This window comes from Vipera ursinii, assembly GCF_947247035.1.
Source record: "Vipera ursinii genome assembly, chromosome: 4".
NCBI classification, from domain to species: domain Eukaryota; kingdom Metazoa; phylum Chordata; class Lepidosauria; order Squamata; family Viperidae; genus Vipera; species Vipera ursinii.
Window position 1 is genome coordinate 55,530,452 of NC_139514.1, and position 19,242 is coordinate 55,549,693.

General features: G+C 37.7%; 1 protein-coding gene across 2 annotated transcripts in view; it reads left to right on the forward strand.

Annotated features, from left to right (window-relative positions):
- Positions 1-18,646, forward strand: part of UMODL1 (uromodulin like 1) — a 37,408-nt gene extending 18,762 nt beyond the window's left edge. The window contains exons 6-18 of one of the 2 annotated variants that reach the window (XM_083362650.1): positions 625-879; positions 1,035-2,303; positions 3,355-3,612; positions 4,618-4,730; positions 6,505-6,718; positions 7,082-7,219; positions 9,085-9,533; positions 10,505-10,647; positions 11,240-11,476; positions 13,123-13,282; positions 14,038-14,122; positions 16,681-16,879; positions 17,411-18,646. In XM_083362650.1, coding sequence (XP_083218776.1) covers positions 625-879; positions 1,035-2,303; positions 3,355-3,612; positions 4,618-4,730; positions 6,505-6,718; positions 7,082-7,219; positions 9,085-9,533; positions 10,505-10,647; positions 11,240-11,476; positions 13,123-13,282; positions 14,038-14,122; positions 16,681-16,865 — 3,506 coding nt within the window. In that variant the 3' untranslated portion in view covers positions 16,866-16,879; positions 17,411-18,646. Of the gene's footprint in view, positions 1-624; positions 880-1,034; positions 2,304-3,354; positions 3,613-4,617; positions 4,731-6,504; positions 6,719-7,081; positions 7,220-9,084; positions 9,534-10,504; positions 10,648-11,239; positions 11,477-13,122; positions 13,283-14,037; positions 14,123-16,680; positions 16,880-17,410 lie in introns of those variants that run through there. The other variant, XR_014492523.1, reaches the window with a different exon arrangement.
- Positions 18,647-19,242: the final 596 nt, after the last annotated feature.

Consider the following 19,242-nt stretch of genomic DNA (forward strand, 5'->3'; position numbering starts at 1 on the left):
AGAAGCAAATGAACTTAGTGGAACAACCGCTCATTTATATTAACATGAAATAGAAAAAAATATATCAATAGCCACTTAGGTCCAGCCAAAAAAAGAGTAAGAGTATCTATTTTCAGCTAAGCAATTGAATCCTAAATAGCTTAGTGTTTAATTTCACTCCATGGCAAAAATGTACAAACTTTCAAGCTGGAGAAACCACACAAAAGGCCGGCTTTCTAACGACAGGGTTTTGGGTTGTTGGTTTTTTTGCAGAGCATCCCAATTAGGAATTACAAGATAAAGCACCTTATATTTCCACCCTAAAGGTTGAGGAAAGAACTTCTGTCTCTCAACCATGAATCAAATACTGCATTGACTTCATCTATTGCTAAAAGAAAATACTAAACAAACTATTTTATGCAATTAAAGTGAATGTCTATCACCTCTTAGTCAAAGACTCTAATCTTATATACATCCATCCATCCATCCATATATACTTGCATACATACATATACACATACATATCCATATCCATATCTATATACTCTATATTTAGAACAAAACAGGATTGATTCTTAAAGTAAGCGTACAGTACACAAAATAGGACTCCCCTCAAATATGATAACTCTCACATTTCTGTTGCAGATTCTCCTTCTATTAGAAACCACAAGATCTTCAATGTAACTTGCAGCAGTTTTGAAGCATCTTGGAGTGTAAATTCTTTGCAGAATCATTCATTCCGAGCAGAAGTGTACAAAGGCAAGAAACTTGTTGGAAGAATGGAAACCACAGATATGAAGCTAACTATGTTAAATCTAGAAGCAGGTGTAATGTATACAATGAACATCAGTTATGAAGCTTGTGGCAAAAATATTACCTCCAGTAGAATTGTGAAAACAGGTACTGTATGCAATTATATCTACTATTTTATTGAATTGAAAATATTTTTCTAACATGTAAATCTTTCTCTTAAAAAGCTCTTAAAATATTTTTTTCATGCATAACAAGGAAATATCACTTTTTGTTATTAAATTTATTCTTATGTTTCTATTCAGGTGAAATTGTGGATCCTGTTACTACACAGGGATCAAATGTTACTGATAATACAACCACACCTTTCTCAATGGCAGAAATACAGGCAGTGACATCGTTCACTAAGTATACTGAAGCAACAGTGCTGTCCTCTAGTGGCATTCAGGAGTCAAACACTCTTCCAGCAGAGAAGGCATTGTCAGCAACTCAGAAGATGAAGGAATCGGGGCATGTCAGGAATGATAGCATCTTAAATAGCCCAGAAACAGCTACTCTGGCTCCAAAATGGTGGGGCAATGTAACAGTCTCGAATGGAACTGTAGCTGAAGAATCAAGCACTCTTCCAGCAGAGAAGGCATTGTCAGCATCTCAGAAGCTAAATGTATCAGAGTATGTCAGGAATGATAGCATGTTAAATAGCCCAGAAACAGCTACTCTGGCTCCAAAATGGTGGGGCAATGTAACAGTCTCGAATGGAACTGTGGCTGAACAGCCAGGCACTCTTCCAGCAGAGAAGGCATTGTCAGCATCTCAGAAGATGAACGTATCAGGGTATGTCAGGAATGATAGCATCTTGAATAGCCCAGAAACAACTACTCTGGCTCCAAAATGGTGGGGCAATGTAACAATCTCGAATGGAACTGTGGCTGAAGAGTCAGGCACTCTTCCAGCAGAGAGGGCATTGTCAGCATCTCAGAAGATGAACGTATCAGGGTATGTCAGGAATGATAGCATCTTGAATAGCCCAGAAACAGCTACTCTGGCTCCAAAATGGTGGGGCAATGTAACAGTCTTGAATGGAACTGTGGCTGAAGAGTCAGGCACTCTTCCAGCAGAGAGGGCATTGTCAGCATCTCAGAAGGTGAACGTATCAGGGTATGTCAGGAATGATAGCATCTTGAATAGCCCAGAAACAGCTACTCTGGCTCCAAAATGGCGGGGCAATGTAACAATCTTGAATGGAACTGTAGCTGAAGAGAGATGGAACACCCAAGATCAGCCAAACTCTTCAGTGACCTCATCCCCTGGAGTTTCAAACACAAAAACCTCTCCTTTTAAGAGAAATGAATCAGTAGTAGAGGAGGGCACACCTGGCTTCTCAGTTGAAAGAAGATCTGAGAATGTTGTAGCCCTGAATGTAACACAAAATCCCAAATGTCATGCATTGAACCATACCCTTGATAGGGACATAGGAGGAAATGAGAGCTCTTGGCCTGATGAAAAAAACAGTACTGCATCGCCATCTTCTTTCAAGGCGAATATAAGAGTCTCCCTTGCTACAGATTTGAGTGGTGAGTATACCTTTACTTCAGCATTGACTTTAAAAATAATATGTTACTATAATGAGAAAGGCAGTGGGGTTTAGAAAAATGGAAGCTAGTGGCCACAAGTTGGAGTAGTGGTTCCATTTAAATAAATAAGAAAAAAAGTACAGTTAAGTTCTAATATTTTCGTGGGATTTAAACACATTCCTAGCCCAATGAGTTCCCTGATTTGTAAAATAAAGAGGTAAAGTTTTCCCCTGTCAAGTTTTGTTTCCTAGCTGAGGGAGTCAGTGTTGTCCGAAGATGCTTCCGTGGTCATGTGACCAGCATGGCTATATGTGGAGGTGTACAGAATGCTGTTACCTTCCCACCAAGTGGTACCTACTTATCTACTTGCAATTGTGTGCTTTAGAACTGCTAGGTTGTCAGGAGCTGGGGCAGGAGCGGGAGCTCACTCCATCATGTTGTGCTTGGGTCTTAAACTGCTAACCTTTCAGTCAACAAGCCCAGTGTCTTAAGTACTAGGTCACCGTGCCCCCCCCCCCAAATAGGCGCTCATTATTTGGACAGAATGCCGAGTGCCTTGGAGCTGTCTAATTACATGAGCAGGAACATAATAGACGAACAGTTCTCATACAATTAACTACTCTTCCAAAATTGTATCATTTGAAATTTAGCCTTGTCCAAAGATTAACCAGATAGGTATCATCTGAACCAAAGATCCCCAACCTTTCTGGCCCCATGGACTGGCGGCAGCGATGGCAGCAGTGGTGGTGGTGGGGATGGTTTTGCACGCTTAACTAGATTCTGTACATGTGCAAATGAAGTTTCATGAGCTCACCCACCACTTGCATGACTCGGTTCCCAACAGGCCACGGACTTGTACCAGGCCACGGACTGGAAGTTGGGGGCCTCTGATCTAAACCCATTCTCTAGTAGGGACTGAGAAAAAAAATCCAAGCAATAGTTTTCTACAGTATCAAAGATTCTTTTTTTTAATAAACCATGATACTATTCATAAAACAAATGTGATAGATACTTTTAAGAAGGGATTCAATGGTTTCCTCTTCTTTTTCAGCACCTTTTCCAGCTGAAAGAATATTTTTTTCCAATGTGACGAATACTAGCTTCCAGGTTTCCTGGACTACACATTATTCAGCAAATACTACTTTCCATTTTCTGCTCTTTGAGGAGGAACTGCTGATAAAGAAGGTTAAAACCCAAAGCAATCATCTGAATATTTCTGAACTAAAAGCAGGAACTTTATACACAGTTAAAATAAAGGCGGACTTAAATGGAAACGAAAGTAAAACTGTGCAGCGTAAAGTAAAGACAGGTACAATAACATCATACAATATCACAGTGTATCTACAGAAGTCCATAACAGAAAGTGTTACCTTTTCAATTTAACATAAATAAATATGAACAATAAATAAATATGAACAGGCATTTAGTAATATTGGAAGTCTATGCTATCGTCTTTCCTAACATCCTTCCTATTGACTGAATCAAGTTTAGAATGATTGCAGCTTGTGAAAATGTTCCCCTTGATTATATTTGGGATTTTTGGAATTTATCAAGAAAGTAATCAAAATTATTGATTCTTCGTAAGCTGGGGGTGGGTGAATATCCAAAGTAATTATAATATAATAATAGTTGTGTTATAAAAATGTATATCATATTTGCTGTAATAATTGTTGATATATGCTAATCAATCATTACATTTCTTTTTAACAAGTGGCAATAGAGGAATGAAGAAAGAGGACTTTGGGTTTCTTTTTTTGTTTTGTTTCTATTTAAAAAAAATTATACTGTGTATGATAAATATTGTTAGCTACTAATTCAGACTATTTGATTTAGTTTGCTAATATTTGTATGACAGTAAATGATGGTTGTGATCAGTGCTTTTTTTGTAAAAGAAAAAGGTGCCGGAACTCACACATGTCATACAACCTGCCTTGCCTACCCTACAAGGTTCCATCCAAAAAAGGTGCCGGAACTCCATTCTGAGCGTTCTATGAGAAAAAAAGCCCTGGTTGTGATATTTTAATCTTTATCACTATGTTTTTGCAATTATTTTATTTCTTCAAAAGAGCAAAATGTGTTCTGCAAATCTTTGACCGTAGGTGCAAAACACTCAGATGGTAAATATCAGTTGTGTCTTTAAATGTAAAGTTGCTTCTCTTCAGTTGCTTTTAAACTATTCTTTTGGTTTTCCATTTGAAGTGTAAAAGTGAGTTGTCATAATGTATTGGATGTCTAGAACCTGCCCAGAATCTGATTACTTGTTAATTAACTAACAATGCTTGCCTAACTTTGGTCGCCTTCTCATATCTTGCAGCTGCCCAGAAATTTAATGGGACAGTTAGGATAGTGAATCTGAACTATAGCTCAGAGTTCAGCAACTCAAGAAGTGAAAAGTGCCAAAATTTTTCAAAGATGTTTCTTAATGAGGTAAAATGATGACGATGATGATAATACCTTTTTAAAAATAAGAGAGCTCTATAATGGACGTAATCATATATTTATTTTATTTAGTATGACGTTTAATCTAGGATACAGGGTCCATCACGTCCCATGATTAGTCCATAATGTGGACTAATAATTCTATGGCAAATGTAACCCTAAATTGCAACTTGCAAATCTGAAATAGGGATAAAAATTATAGAACTAAAAATGGTACTGAGTTGAACTTGGTACTCAACTTCAGACCCACAAATTTACTGACTGGGTGAAGGGAGATGGTGAATAATATCAACTGCCCTCATTCCCAGAATCAGTTCCCTGGACTTGCTTTCTTTTCATTCAGTCAGTTGGATAAGAATGAGCTGCTTGCACTCCCAAATTCCCAGTTGGCTACTTGGGAATGGCAGTCCGAACACATTTTGTTTGCATGGGCTATATAGTTAGTCCTCAACTTATGACCACAATTGAGCCCAAAATTTATGTTGTTAAGTGAGACACTTGCTAAGTGAATTTTCTCCCATTTTACAACCTTCCTTGCCACATTTGTTAAGTGAATCACTACAGTTGCTAAATTAGTACCATGGTTGTTAAGTGAATGTAGCTTCCCCATTGACTTTGCTTATCAAAAGGTTGCAAAAGATGATCACATGACCTTGGGACACAGGAATGGTCATAAGTATGAACCAGTTGCCAAGCATCTGAATTTTGATCACATGATCATGGGGCTGCTGCAAAGGTCATAAGTGTGAAAAATGGTCATTGTTGCAAGTTGAGGTCTACCTGTATTTACCGATATTAATGTATTAATAATTATGCATTTGGTGCTGCTACCGCTTCTCGTAATTTGATGGGATTTTACATTATTTTTCAACATAGACTGGCAAATAGTTTTTATTTTGAGGATGCTTGAGATGATCCTGGGAGACCATGTAGGGCTACTTTAGAAACCTTTAGAAATTTTGGGGCCAATTGTGGCCATAAGTCGAGAACTACCTGTAGTCTACTATGTCTATATGTCTGTTATTTTGTTTTTAAGGATATATATGACTATCCTAATCTAAATAATTAGACAGGTAGCTCAACAACATTGGTTGGTTATTGAGAAATCTTGTTGGATGCAACATCATCCCATCTTCTGAATGTTCTATGTCACGGGTGTCAAACTCACCAGATCACGTGACGTGTCGTGACATATCATGGCTTTTTTTGTATTGCCGGAGCTGGGGTGGGTGCGGCCTCCACATGATGCAACTGGCCCACAGGCCGGCAGTTTGACACCCCTGTTCTATATGGTTTTATTCAAACATTAAGTAAATAAGTAAGCCAGTTTGGTCAGGTGCTTAAGGCACCAGACTAGAAAGTAGGAGACCTTGAGTTCTAGTTCTGCCTTGGGCATGAAAGACAGCTGGGTAATCTTTGGCTATGCACTCTCTCAGCCCAACTTACCTCACAGGGCTGTTGTTGTGGGGAAAATATGAGGCAGGTGTGTGGATATGTTTGCCACCTTGAGTTATTTGTATAAATATAAAAGTGAGAACTAAATAAACAAATAAATAAACAAACTTTTTAAAAATCTGTATGTCGTCCTTCAAATCAGGGGTGTCAAACTCGCAACGTCACTGGCAATGAGGTGGGTGCAGTTTTGCTGTGATGCATCTGGACCACGGGCCGGCAGTTTGACACCCTTGCTTCAAATCATACAGTCAAAATCATTCTCAGGACAAATATGCACACAGATTCATGCACTCTGTTTTGGTAACAGGTCCGTACATCTTTGCCCCCTAATATTCTTCAAAAAATGGATGCTGGTATGATTAACATTTCAATCGTAAGTATTATCCCAGGAAGCATAGTGGTCAACTACAGCCTCCTGATTCCAACAGACATGGATGCAAGGAACGTTTCTGGGTCTCTTCTTGAAGCTTTTCGAAACAGCAGCCTTTTCGAGGTTGATAATAGCAGTCTATCCATATATGGTAAATAATAGTTTGTTTTAATTTAATAGATTCTGAAAATAAGCAGTTTAAACTCAAACCAATATTCTCCAATGGCAGTGGAATTCCAAAATGACATTCTAATTAAGTTTACTGCAGTCATTATATTTGTATACAGTATTTACTTCTCTCATGGAGTGAGTATTATTCATGAATCATAGTAAGTAGTGTGGTATTAAAATGATGTTCATTCAAAAGAACAAAAGTACCGACATTTTCTAACAAGTATAGAAATATCAAAGTACTGCATTAGCTGTAACAACAAATACTACAATTGCCAGCATGCTAAATAATAATCACAAATTCATGTATTACTGCTCTCTTTTATTATATTTTTAAAAACAGATAACAATGAATGTGAGAGAGAGGAAACAGATTGTTCTCCTAATGCAACCTGTTACAATATTTATGGATCTTATGGATGCAAATGCAAAGAAGGATTTGTCAGTGTAAATGCTGAGAGACCTGGGAGAAACTGTGAAGGCAAGGTTTCAATATTTATTTTCATTTTCATCCAACTCTACTATACTTAATTGCCATGAAATTGTTGCTTCACCCTTGTGGTCCCCATACAGAGGATTACATGCAGTCTTGGAAATTCTTGGGCATGGAGTGGGCAAGGTCCAGTCACTTGAACCTGTCCCTGCAAAATGCCATTCTAACCCCCCGTAGTTTCTTCAGCCTGATTTGGCTATCAAAATTGTTTTCTAATGAAATACTGACTTTCAGATTCCTCCACTACTGACCACTTGGCGTGCTCTTCTTAGGAAGCAAAGTTGTGAGTGGCAGCTGGGAGCTCTTGGAAGCCACCCACAAGAGCCATTATTGAGAATCCGAGAAACTGAAATTCCCACACCAGCCAGAGACTAGGACTGGGGGAGGCTGGCTTACAGTCTGATGTGCTTTTCTTTAGCATCCTCCTCCTCCCCAGGAAAATGAAAAGGGGGTTATTGCTGAGTGATAAAGGAAACTTTTTGAGATAGCGGTAAAGGTAAAAATTCTTTTACATCAGTACTCCAATAAAATTGACATCTACTGAATGATGTTGAGAGGGTTGCAGATGAATGGTAAGTCCATCCTCTAGCCAACCTTCCCTCAGTGAAACAGGCTCCTAGCTTCTCTTGAGAAGAGGAAGAAGAGGAGGAAGGGGGAAGTTAGGCTTTTGAGTTTGGCTTTCGATGGGCTGGCCTGCTGAGCAGCACTAGGCCTGTGTCTGGATACTTTTCACAACAAGAAACAAACTAAAACAAAACAAAACAAAAAACAGGGGAGGTTATATAGCGTGCCTGTATTTATTCCCAACCTGAAAGGGTTTCAATTCATTCCGTTATCAAAGAAAGCTGTAAGCAGACATACATCTAAAGTACATATAATTATATGAATTAATAGAGTTAATAGTCCTTTGCAAGAATGATCTGCAGAATTTCTAATATTGTAACAATGCTACCCAAGTAATTAAATGATAAATTATAACTGTTAATAGTCATCTTACTGCTGTGATATAAAATGCTGACCGAACATCTTTTCTGAATGAAGCTTGAATAGATTTTTTTGAAAACTTTAGCTCTTCATCCCTTTCAAGTAACTAAAGTAACACTTTAGAAACATAGACAACTCATATCCCAGTGAATTGGTCAGGTATTTCAAGTGATATATTTTTCTCACTGGATAGAGTGTTTTTATGGCCCCCTTCCCTGCCTCACTTCACATTTTCTTTGGTCCACCTCATAGATGCAGTCTGACTGGCATGAAAGTTTACAGCTATGCAAGGTTCTCAAAAGTTGCCAGATTGATCTGACACCATTGAAAGACGAAGGCTCTTTTAGAGGTGTCAATAAAGCTCCCATTACTTTGAGAAATAGCTTATCAGAAGGTTCAGATTTGTAGACCAACATGCGAATGTAGATACATACGTGTTTCCAAATGCACGAACTCTGAATGAATTGGGGTATTAGCAAGAGAAAATAATTTGCTTCTCCTTTTTATGAAAGAAGACAGTTTTTTTTTGTTAATTCACAGAATTGGTGAGTTTGAAACTGAGACAGTGAGCATCCATTAGCTGGCATTCTCTGTATCCAGCTAGTTCAGGCCAAGCACTAATTGGCTGAATATGTGCTTTGTGAGCTGCAAACTCAGTGATGATGCTATGCTGGAAGCAGTTTGTTGTGCAGATGGGAAAGACAGCATAGGGAAGGGTGGTGGTGGTTTTGCAGCACATCACATATGATTTCCAAACGGGAAGGTTTCTCGTAGGATAGAGCTCAAAGTTGTATTTACCGTAATTCTTTGTGAAAAAAAATAACCGAGTTGTATAATACAATTTTCAATAACTTTTCTCTACTCTGTAGTACTTTCTTCCAGCCTTAATTCTGGGGATGCACAGTCAAAAGAATGGAGCACCACAGCTTTACCTTTGACTGATCCATATACTTCAGACCCTGTGCCTTCATCTGCCCGAGATAATTTTTCTACTAGTAGCAGCAGAAGTTTGGAGAATGCAACTGCCAACACTACAATTAATAAGAAAACTATAAATCAAACAACAAACATTCATGATTTACCTCAAAACTTGTCCTTGATTAGTGGTTCTACTGCTGTTTCAATTAAGGAGGCCGTTCAAGTACAGTGTGAGTTTGAAAAAATTGTCCTCTCCATTAAGAAGGACTTTCTGCACCAGCAATCTATCCCAGAATCCTCCTTGTACCTAGGAAATCCTCGCTGCAATGTAACTTCCAGTAATTCTAGTCATGTAGTACTTCATACTGACTGGAACGAATGCGAAACTGAAATACAAACTGTAAGTCTTTTACTCAAGAATAAATTAAATAATATCTAATTAAACATTAAGAATAGGTAAGCTGAAATAATTAAGGATAGAGGGTTTTTTTGAAGTGATTAGCTCTGAATACAGCATTACATGTCATTCCACCCTCTCAATAAGGTGGGTTTTTTTTAAAAAAGAAAGGTAATAGTAAATTATAACAAATTATGCATGCACTATCCATAAAGAAAGAGGGACGTGGTGGCTTAGAGGGTTAGAACGCTGAGCTTGTCGATCAGAAGGTCGGCAGTTTGGCGGGTCGAATCCCAAGTGCTGCGTAACAGAGTGAGTGCCTGTTGCTCGTCCCAGCTTCTGCCAACCTAGCAGTTTGAAAGCATGTAAAAATGCAATTAGAAAAATAGGGACCACTACGGTGGGAAGGTAACAGCGTTCCGTGCGCCTTTGGTGTCTAGTCATGCCGGCCACATGACCACGGAGACGTCCTTGGACAAGCGCTGGCTCTTCGGCTTTGAAACAGAGATGAGCACTGGCCCCTAGAGTCGGAAACGACTAGCACGCATGTGCGGGGGAACCTTTACCTTTACCTTTGCCTATCCATAAAGAAAATATGCTGGGGCAAGATTTGGGGCTCTGATTCATAGTTTAAATAGAAACTGTTTCTGAAATGTATTTCTCATTCTTTACTATCACTGTAATGTAATTCTTATCTTTTCCAAGGATCTTCTACGTGTTAGATGCCTCAGTCGAAATAAACGAATTATGATTAATTTGATTAAATAAATAGAATAGTTTGTCCTTGTGTAATAAGCAGATCCTGCATTTTTCTTTATTTTACTCTTTTGCTTGTTTTGTAGCCCAGCCTACTTGTATCTACTTTTCCCCAAATCTGTTTTCTGCGCAAATCTACTTTTCCCCAAATCTGTTTGCTGTTTTTTAAACTAAAAAAAAAGCAAATTAATATCTTTCTCCGTTAATTTCTTTTTCAGAATACCACACACACCATTGCAAAAACTGTTCTTCGGAATGATTTTTCTTCCCATAGGATTATCCACCACTTAAAGATTTCAAGTCAAATTCACTGTACCTTTGAGAATAATCTCTTAACTTCATCTGGATATACTTCAGAAGGGTAAGTAACTTCTTAGAAAATAAGAGCCGATTACAAAGATTTATGGCAGAAGTCCAAAATACAGAATTTTGTGGATAATATCTGCAAAAGAGAGGAGAATATTCAGAGTTGATCTTCATTTTAGACATTGTATCAAAATACAGGTGACTCAACTAAATTGTTATCTTTTCATGTACCACTTACATTTAATGTTTGGAAATAATATTTCAGGTTTTATGAACATCTGCAGTCAAATTATTTAAAGAAATTTTCATGTAGAAAGGAAAATAGTAAGACAATCCTAATAAAGTATATTAAATAAAAAATTTAAAAAGTCAAAATCTTTTAATTTGTTGACATAGATATAGTGATCAAATTCTAGCAGTCTTTTAATCATTCGCTTTGTGCTAATGTTTATGCAACTATCTTTAATTTTTTTCTAGACATTTCACAAGTAAAGAGTAGTATCCTTTCTATTCCCTTGGCTGAATACTGAACAAGGAACCACTTTATTCTTCTGTGATATCTGAAAATAATACTGTTATTGCGCAGACAGAGGACATAGTTTATAAAACTAGTCTACCAATGTTAACAGTGGCTCATTGCTTTTCAGGATTTATACTATTTTTGAAGATTTACATGGATCTGGACACTTCTTAACAGAAATGCGATTGTTTATTGGCAGTTCTCCAATTCCACAAAATTTCAGCATCTCTGGTAGTGATAATGTAATGATTGAGGTGGGAGTTCAAACAAGAAGCAAGAAACTCAAGTTGGTTGTTGGCCAATGTTGGGCAACCCCAACTAATAACTCAATGGATCCTCATTCATTTCATTTTATACATGGCAGGTATAGTATACACAATGTATTAAGATGTTATTACAAACCTTGTGAATAGTATAATGCAAAAATTTATAGGATAGCATCAGCTTTTGTAATCTTAAAGTTGAAACATCAGCAATGTAAATCCACTCTTTTGTTTGTAATGGTGTCATTTCATTTTATAAGTTGATTTAAGCCATTATTTCTTGGCTTTAGCCTCTTAGTTGCTAGGTATGTTTGTTTAAATTATATTCATCTACTTGGCTAGAAAAATTATGGATATAATATTTATAAAATGGGGGAACATTTCAGAATAAATGCATTCTGAATTTTTGGCTTTTGGTTTCAATGAATTGAGTGGTTCCATCGTTCCATATAGATAATTTTAGCAATCAAATCAAAGATATGAAGAAGTAAAGCCAGAGTAGGAATTAAATGAAAATGGATGAGCAAAACCAGTCCTCTTTCTAACGTACATGTTTGCAGACTCTCAGGGAATCAAATGCAGGTGTACGTTACACCAGTGGCCAGGTTCACTTTTACAAACTTCACTGTTGTGAGAAGTTGGCAGAGGTAGCAGCCAGGGAATTTTCTATATGTGTTGGTGGAGGAGAATACATGTGAGGAAACAGATGACAGGTGGCCTGTGGCTGAATCCCTGAGCCCAAGAACCTCCACTTGGGTAGCTGCTTGTGGGTTACTTCTGCAGTAAGAAGGGGAGGGAGAGTAATGCCTTCAGTCTCCAATGGGTAATTGTATATGTAATGTAGTGGGTCCGACGCAAGGAAGAGACGCCAGCCGGAGTACGTGTTCAGCTCTTTATTGTGGGGGGTTTCGTACTTGAGAACAAGGGCTACCTGGCCTCCTTATATACCTGGCCAGGTAGGCGGCTAGCCAATGGGGTTGGCCCTAGGTTTCCCGCCGAAACTGGGTTTCCCGCCAAAACTGTCCAGGCCAACGCCCCCTAGTGGCTGCTGCTATGCAGATGCCTGCACCTGGATACACAACAGTATACATTATGAAATGTACTCAAAGAACGTTACAATGCTACTATTTATTTATCTGAATGTATGTGAGTCACTTGATGATGCATATCTGTCCTAGATGTTATCAGATCCTCTATGAAACAGAAGAGATTTATAGACTAGTGAGATATTTTACTATCATTATTAGAACTATCAGCCATTTAATAACTGCAAATTGAATAGCCTTACTCTTGATACTTTCTTTTTGGAAAATTGTCACATTTTTGTATGTTTATAAATAGATCTGTAAATCCATATAGATCAGACATGTCAAACACAAGGCCCGGGGGCCGTATCCGGCCCGCGAAGTGGTTTCATGTGGCCCACGAAGCCATCCTGGAAACTGAGGGAATGGCCCCCACTGCCTTGGCCCTGGACCAGAGACCCTCCTTCTGCCAGAGACCCTCAGATCTCTCCCACTCCTGCCCAGGCCCCCAAAGGCACCCTTGATGCGAACGCCCACCCAGTAGGTCATACACAGTCTAGCCACGTCCACCCAGTAGGCCATGCCCACCCTGGCCATACCCACCTGGCCCCCTGAGGGCAACTGCAATGCTGATGCAGCCCTCAATGAAATTGAGTTTGACACCCCTGATATAGATCAAGTTCTATGCTTCTTTAAACGTTTAATTGATCTTTCTTTTTCAGCTGTCCAGTTCCAAATACAAACACCATCGTGATTGCAAATGGGATATCCAACCGAGCCCGATTTAAACTGAAAATATTTTCATTTGTCAATAGTTCAGTGGTTTACTTACATTGCAAAATCAAAATTTGTGTTGAAATTCCTAAAAGCACTTGCAGAACGGTAAGAAGTCTTACTCAGTTGGAAGACAAAGTGATTTTTTTAAAAAAAATCAAAACTATTGTTTTATCTGTTTCCAGAATGTGCTGCTTCATAAACCAAAACAAAATAGTACACAGCTCATAGATAAACTTAATCTGTAATTTTCTTCAGCAAAAACTGGAAATGCAACAGTTAGCAAAAAGAACGATAAGTGCTGTGTATGCTATTTGCTTTTATTTCTATTTTGGTGTTTATCTACATCAGAATCTTAAATGATCTTACAGTAAGATCATTTTAAGATTCTAATGTAGATAATTTTCTATCTGCAACAGAAATTCTGCTCAGCAACACAGAAATTCAGCAACAAATAGAGGGCTGTAGTTTTTGGAACTTGGTAACTTCTAACGGGATATATAGTAGATATAGAGAATTTAGCATTTTTTGTTGTATCCTAAGTCTTTATGGCTGCAAAGAGATTTACAGATAGAACAGGGTCACAAATATTATTCCTTCTGATGATAGGAAGCATAGGATGTTTCAGAGATGTAAGCCACCTCAAAGCTGGAGTTACTATATCCTATGATACACTAGTTGCCTGTATTCTATCTAAGAGTGCCTTCTCAGTTATAATTTGATAACTTGACTTAAATATGTGAACTGACTATTGTGGCAGTTGTGTTTTTTAAAGGATCTCTAAGATCCTTATTTACTAGTCATAATGTATAGTACATTTAATCTGAAAATAAATATTTCATAAGTATATTTCATTCTTGCAGAATTGCCAGGGTTTCCGTTTCTGGAAATCAGGTGAAATTATTGCAACACCCAAAACAACTTGGGGTCCTCTTCACAAATTCAGAGGTAAGTCAGAGCAAAGTCAGTACGAAGTCACTAGGTAAACAGTTTAATGTTGCGAGAGAGCTCTCACGTGTTGAGAATGGACACCCTGAGAGCAGAATCACCCTCCGAGCCAACGAAGAGAAGCCAGAATTTTTCTACTCAGCCTAGGAATGGGCAAACCTGACAGGTTTAGTTCTTCTTAATGCCTCATCATTGGAAATGCATTATGTTGGAGATATAGGTGATTTGGTTCGTTTTCATTTCCGCAGATATGTTGCATATCTGGCTAGTTGAATATAATAGTTATTCTAAAAGTTTCCATTAAAATGTTTAAATATGTTGCACATTTCTCAGAACATTTCTGTATGATTTTGTGTTTGGGAAGTCTTTGTACATAATTTTCCATACTGGTTTTTTTAAACATATTTTTTTATGTCCAGATTTCTGCCTGGTATTTATGTCTGTTATTACTGATGAGCTGCCTTGTAAAATTTAAACTACAAATTTCAGATGCTTACTGTTTCATTTGATGTGTTTGCTAAAAATCTGAAAGTAAATAAATGTGCATTCAAACGTGGACTAAATGAATTTCTTCTCCATTCCCAAGTGGGGGTTGCACATCACCAAGTGAGGTCTGACACCAATAAGGCCAAGCTCTGTTGAGAGCTACCTAGTAGCTAGAATTCATAATTATAATAAGTCAACCTGTGACACTGGGTCATCATTTCAGAGATATTTCCTCAGTGCCTTCAACAATGGCAGAGCTTCACTGTACTGCTTCACTGGAAAACTTCTTAAAAATTCAGGGAAATATTCAGAGATGTATCTGCCTTGAAAATAACCTGTATTGAACTGTACAGCACAAACATCAAGAGTTGATCACAAAAAAAAGTTTTATGACATTTTGAATGATTATGTTATAAAATGTTTACAAAATGTTTACAATAATATTTACATCATAAAGCGCTTTATGATGTAAGCGCCAGATATCTATTCTGTGGAAGTCTTGGGTTCTGGATTCTGGATGTATTCTATAAGTTAGCCCATTTGAGATAACCGTGGTTGAAAAATGATTGCCCTATGCTGCACCATTTCAACCAGTTAAAGATTAGGTAAAGGAAAAGGTAAAGGTTCCCCTGCACAGGTGTGCTAGTCGTTTCCGACTCTAGGGGCCAGTGCTCATCTCCGTTTCAAAGCTGAAGAGCCAGCGCTTGTCTGAGGACGTCCCCGTGGTCATGTGGCCGGCATGACTAGACGCCAAAGGCGCATGGAACGCTGTTACCTTCCCACCGTAGTGGTCACTATTTTTCTACTTGCATTTTTATGTGCTTTTGAACTGCTAGGTTGGCAGAAGCTGGGACGAGTAACAGGCGCTCACTCTGTTACACGGCACTCAGGATTCGACCCGCCAAACTGCCGACCTTCTGATCAACAAGCTCAGTGTCCTAACCCACTGAGCCACCGCGTCCCTTTTAGTTAAAGATTACACACAGACAAACGAGTTTTAGTAGTACGTAGGTGCTACTAAGTTGCCCAGTGTGCTACACTGTCATTAATGAACATGCCTGCATTTTTATGCCATCTAAAGCTGAGGCAGAATTGAATACAGCCTCAACAATAGCCATGTACTGAAATATAGCAAAATGTAGTAGTATTCTTCTTCAACATGCTACAGAGAGGTAACCCTATGTAAGGAATATTTTACTTCTAGGCATCCCATGACGCTACCTGTCCTCTATCAATCTCAGGGTTAAGGTTAGGGTTTCTTCTCTTGTTTTTCTGCTGGGAGGCTTTGTCCATTTTAGCTCTTTTAGCAACAATAGCAGTGGCTCATTTCAAACTACAGAACATGTGCAAAAGACAAAGTGGAATCGCTCTAGCAGTAAGATGAGCCTGCTGCTGCATAGGCAGTCTCTGGTATTGTGGGTGGTGGAATAAAATAAATCTCCTTTCCCCCAGTGACCAGGGGGAGCTCTTGCTAATCAAAATAAAATACCCTGGGATATTTGTAGCCAGATGTTCCCCCCCCCCCCCGTTTCAATTGTGTCTGATTCTTGGAAACTACCCGGACAGGTCCCTGCAGTTTTTTTGGCAAGGTTTTTCAGAAGTAATTTTCCATTTCCTTTTTCTTAGGGCTGAGAGAGAATGACTAGTGATGGCTTTATGCCTAAGCAGAACTAGAACTCATGGTCTCCTGGTTTCTACCTGATCACTTTAACCACTACATCAAACTGGATCACATAGGCAGTCTCACTTGACATAAAACAGCTCATAACTGTAATTGTTTGGGTTTTTTCCCCCCATCTTGACAAATTCACCTTCACTGACCATAACAAGAAGAAAATAGATAATTTCTACAAAATGAGATTTTTATTAAGACTGCAATTTTCTCTGTGTTATTTATCATTCCAAATAAGCTACAGTTATCTCAACTGTACAGATATCCTTTGTAATTATTTTATTTCCATACATGTGATTGCACTCCTACAGTGAAAAAGTATTATAACGATCTGATCAAATTTTATATAACAGTGTTCAATTTATAGCAATGGTAATTTTCTCAATTTCTTTTGCTTCAGCTGGATTAAAGGAAGAGAAAAAATCTCGTATGGGAGCAGGCTATATTGTCATCATTGTCATTGGCGTACTTGTTCTTGCACTGGGAATAGCAGGACTTTTGGTCTGCCGACACAAACGCAAGGCTGGGAGTTATAACTTCAAAAGAAGGACTGAATTTTTTAACTACCGAGCCTTCCATGATTGAACATTTCAAAACATGTAAGTTTTGCTACTTAGTGAATTGTTTTTTTTCCAAGTGATAGCTTCCTAAGCCTTCACAAAATCTATTAAAATAAATACTTAGAGGTTTGTAGCTACTAATAAATAGCTATGGGAAAACAAAGAGTTTGGTCCTCCATTTGCTATGCAATTGACTGGATGCCCATTGTCCTGGCTTTATTCACAGCCTAACTCACAAGTGCAGGAAATCAGGAGTCCGGATAGGTCAAATGAATATAAGTTTATCGTATGTTAATGTGCTCTACAAGAATCTGAACTACTAACAGTCAAGGCAAATTGGTGGTAGATAAAAGTCAATGGAATTCAAAGTGAAGTGGACATAGATCTCTTGTGGACACAAGGGACTCAAGATTGATGATGTGTTTGACCCCTCCCTCAGGCTCAGCCAGGTCATCTCCTACGCTAACCTAATAGTGTTAGCACAACTGGACTGAATGATGATAAGTGGGCTGCAAATGTGATGTCCTGTCATTTATTGAATGCACACATTATTTTCTCTTGGCATTCTAGCTGGAAGCTTTCTACAAATATATTGGTCCATGAAATGCGGGAGATGAAAGACGTAACTGAAGCAGCTGATACTCAGATTATCGGGCCTCTGAAAACTTCTTATCAGTTTTATGTTGCTGTTGTAAGCCATTTGCATCATTTCAAGAGGGTAGAAAATTCACTAGTGCTTTTGTAGTTGGATTTACTTTTGCCTTGCCTCCCAGTTCCACAACTAATATCACTTTGCTTTTAAAAAGGTAGAACACTTCTAGCCGTGTAAGAAAGTAAATCAAGCAATTGCATGTTCATTGTATACATATTTATTATTATTCTGGGACTGTAGAATCATCATTTTGATGCAGAGGCCTAAATTTTACAGAATGAAAGAGAAATGTGAGTGCTGGAAGTTTGTGAAAAGAAGGATTCCGAAGCTGATCATATGTTTCCAAATAAGATCTGCAAAACCTGCTTTCATGTGATTAAAAGTGATGAAGAGATTATTATTATTATTTTTGCCATTTCGGGAGAAAAAGAACAAGTTCTTTGATAAGAAGCTTCCTTATATTTAGTATAATTTTTTTATACTGAACGGATCATATAATGCAAAGTATCCTTATCTTGAAATTCATGTCTCAGTGAAGTTGCTTCTACAGGTATCTAATACTTACAACAGCTTTCACTCCAAATTCAACTTTCGCACATATACTTGGGAGAAAATCTTATTCAGTCTTCATTTTTGCATAAAACCTATTGTAATACTTGGATCTTCAATTATTTTGGATGTTCTCTGAGTCTACAAAATTTACCAGAATTTTGCTAAAGTAACAGCTTTTTTTATTTTATACTATTTAATACTGCAGTAATTGTAGCAAGTAAAATTGCTGCTGTAAAATAGATTGATTTGAACAGACTAAGAGCTAAGAATAAATACAGAAACTTTGTTGATATGATTTTTAGAAACTGCTGAATTTTGGGTATATTTATGATAAATCTTCCTTCAAAAGAACGCTATTTGTCTTGTAAACATATAGGAAAGAGGAACTATTTTTATAGCTATTGTTTTTAAATTTCTATACCATAATAAAATTAAGTGGATGTAACTGCTATTGTAGGTGATTTATGAAGTGGGTTATTAGTAGAGCAGAAACTGAATAATTTGCTATCAATATATGCCAAACAAAACCTAAGTCTTCAATTAGATATACAAAGCCTATACACTTACCTTTATGTCTGCTACTTTAATAAATACATTTTGTACATTTATTTGCAGTCTTTATTTTTAAATGTTACTCAGTTATTCAAACCAGAGAGTTTATTTTATACCAAATGGAATTTTGGGATCTTCTAATTCAGAATTTAAACCTTAAGGTTATATTCCTCTCCACGAAAGCTTGTAAGTATTATTTTAATATTTAATAGAACACCCAGAGGCACGCCTGTATATGGACATCTGAAATGAATATGCCCCATGGAATCCTATAGGAATAATTTTGAACGTAAAACTCAGGTGATAACAGCTGATCAGAATATCTGAATTAGGCTGTGCTTAGTCCATTATTTAAGAGCAAACATAAACCCCAAAGAGGAAAAACAAAAGTTCCCATTTGTCGCTTCCAGCATCCCTCCGTTTGTAACTTTTAGCAAGCAGACTTGTACAAGCTTTCTTCACACCAGAAGAAAACAAAAGGGTAAGTCCTTTTCCTGAATTCTTCTCTGCTTGGAGGCATGTTATATTTATATCTTTCCTTTTTTACAAGAGCAGGAGACAACATACATACTGATCTCCTCAATTTTTCATTAGAATAACAATCCTGTGAGGTAGATTGGGCCGAGCGAGTGTGATGCATCTGATA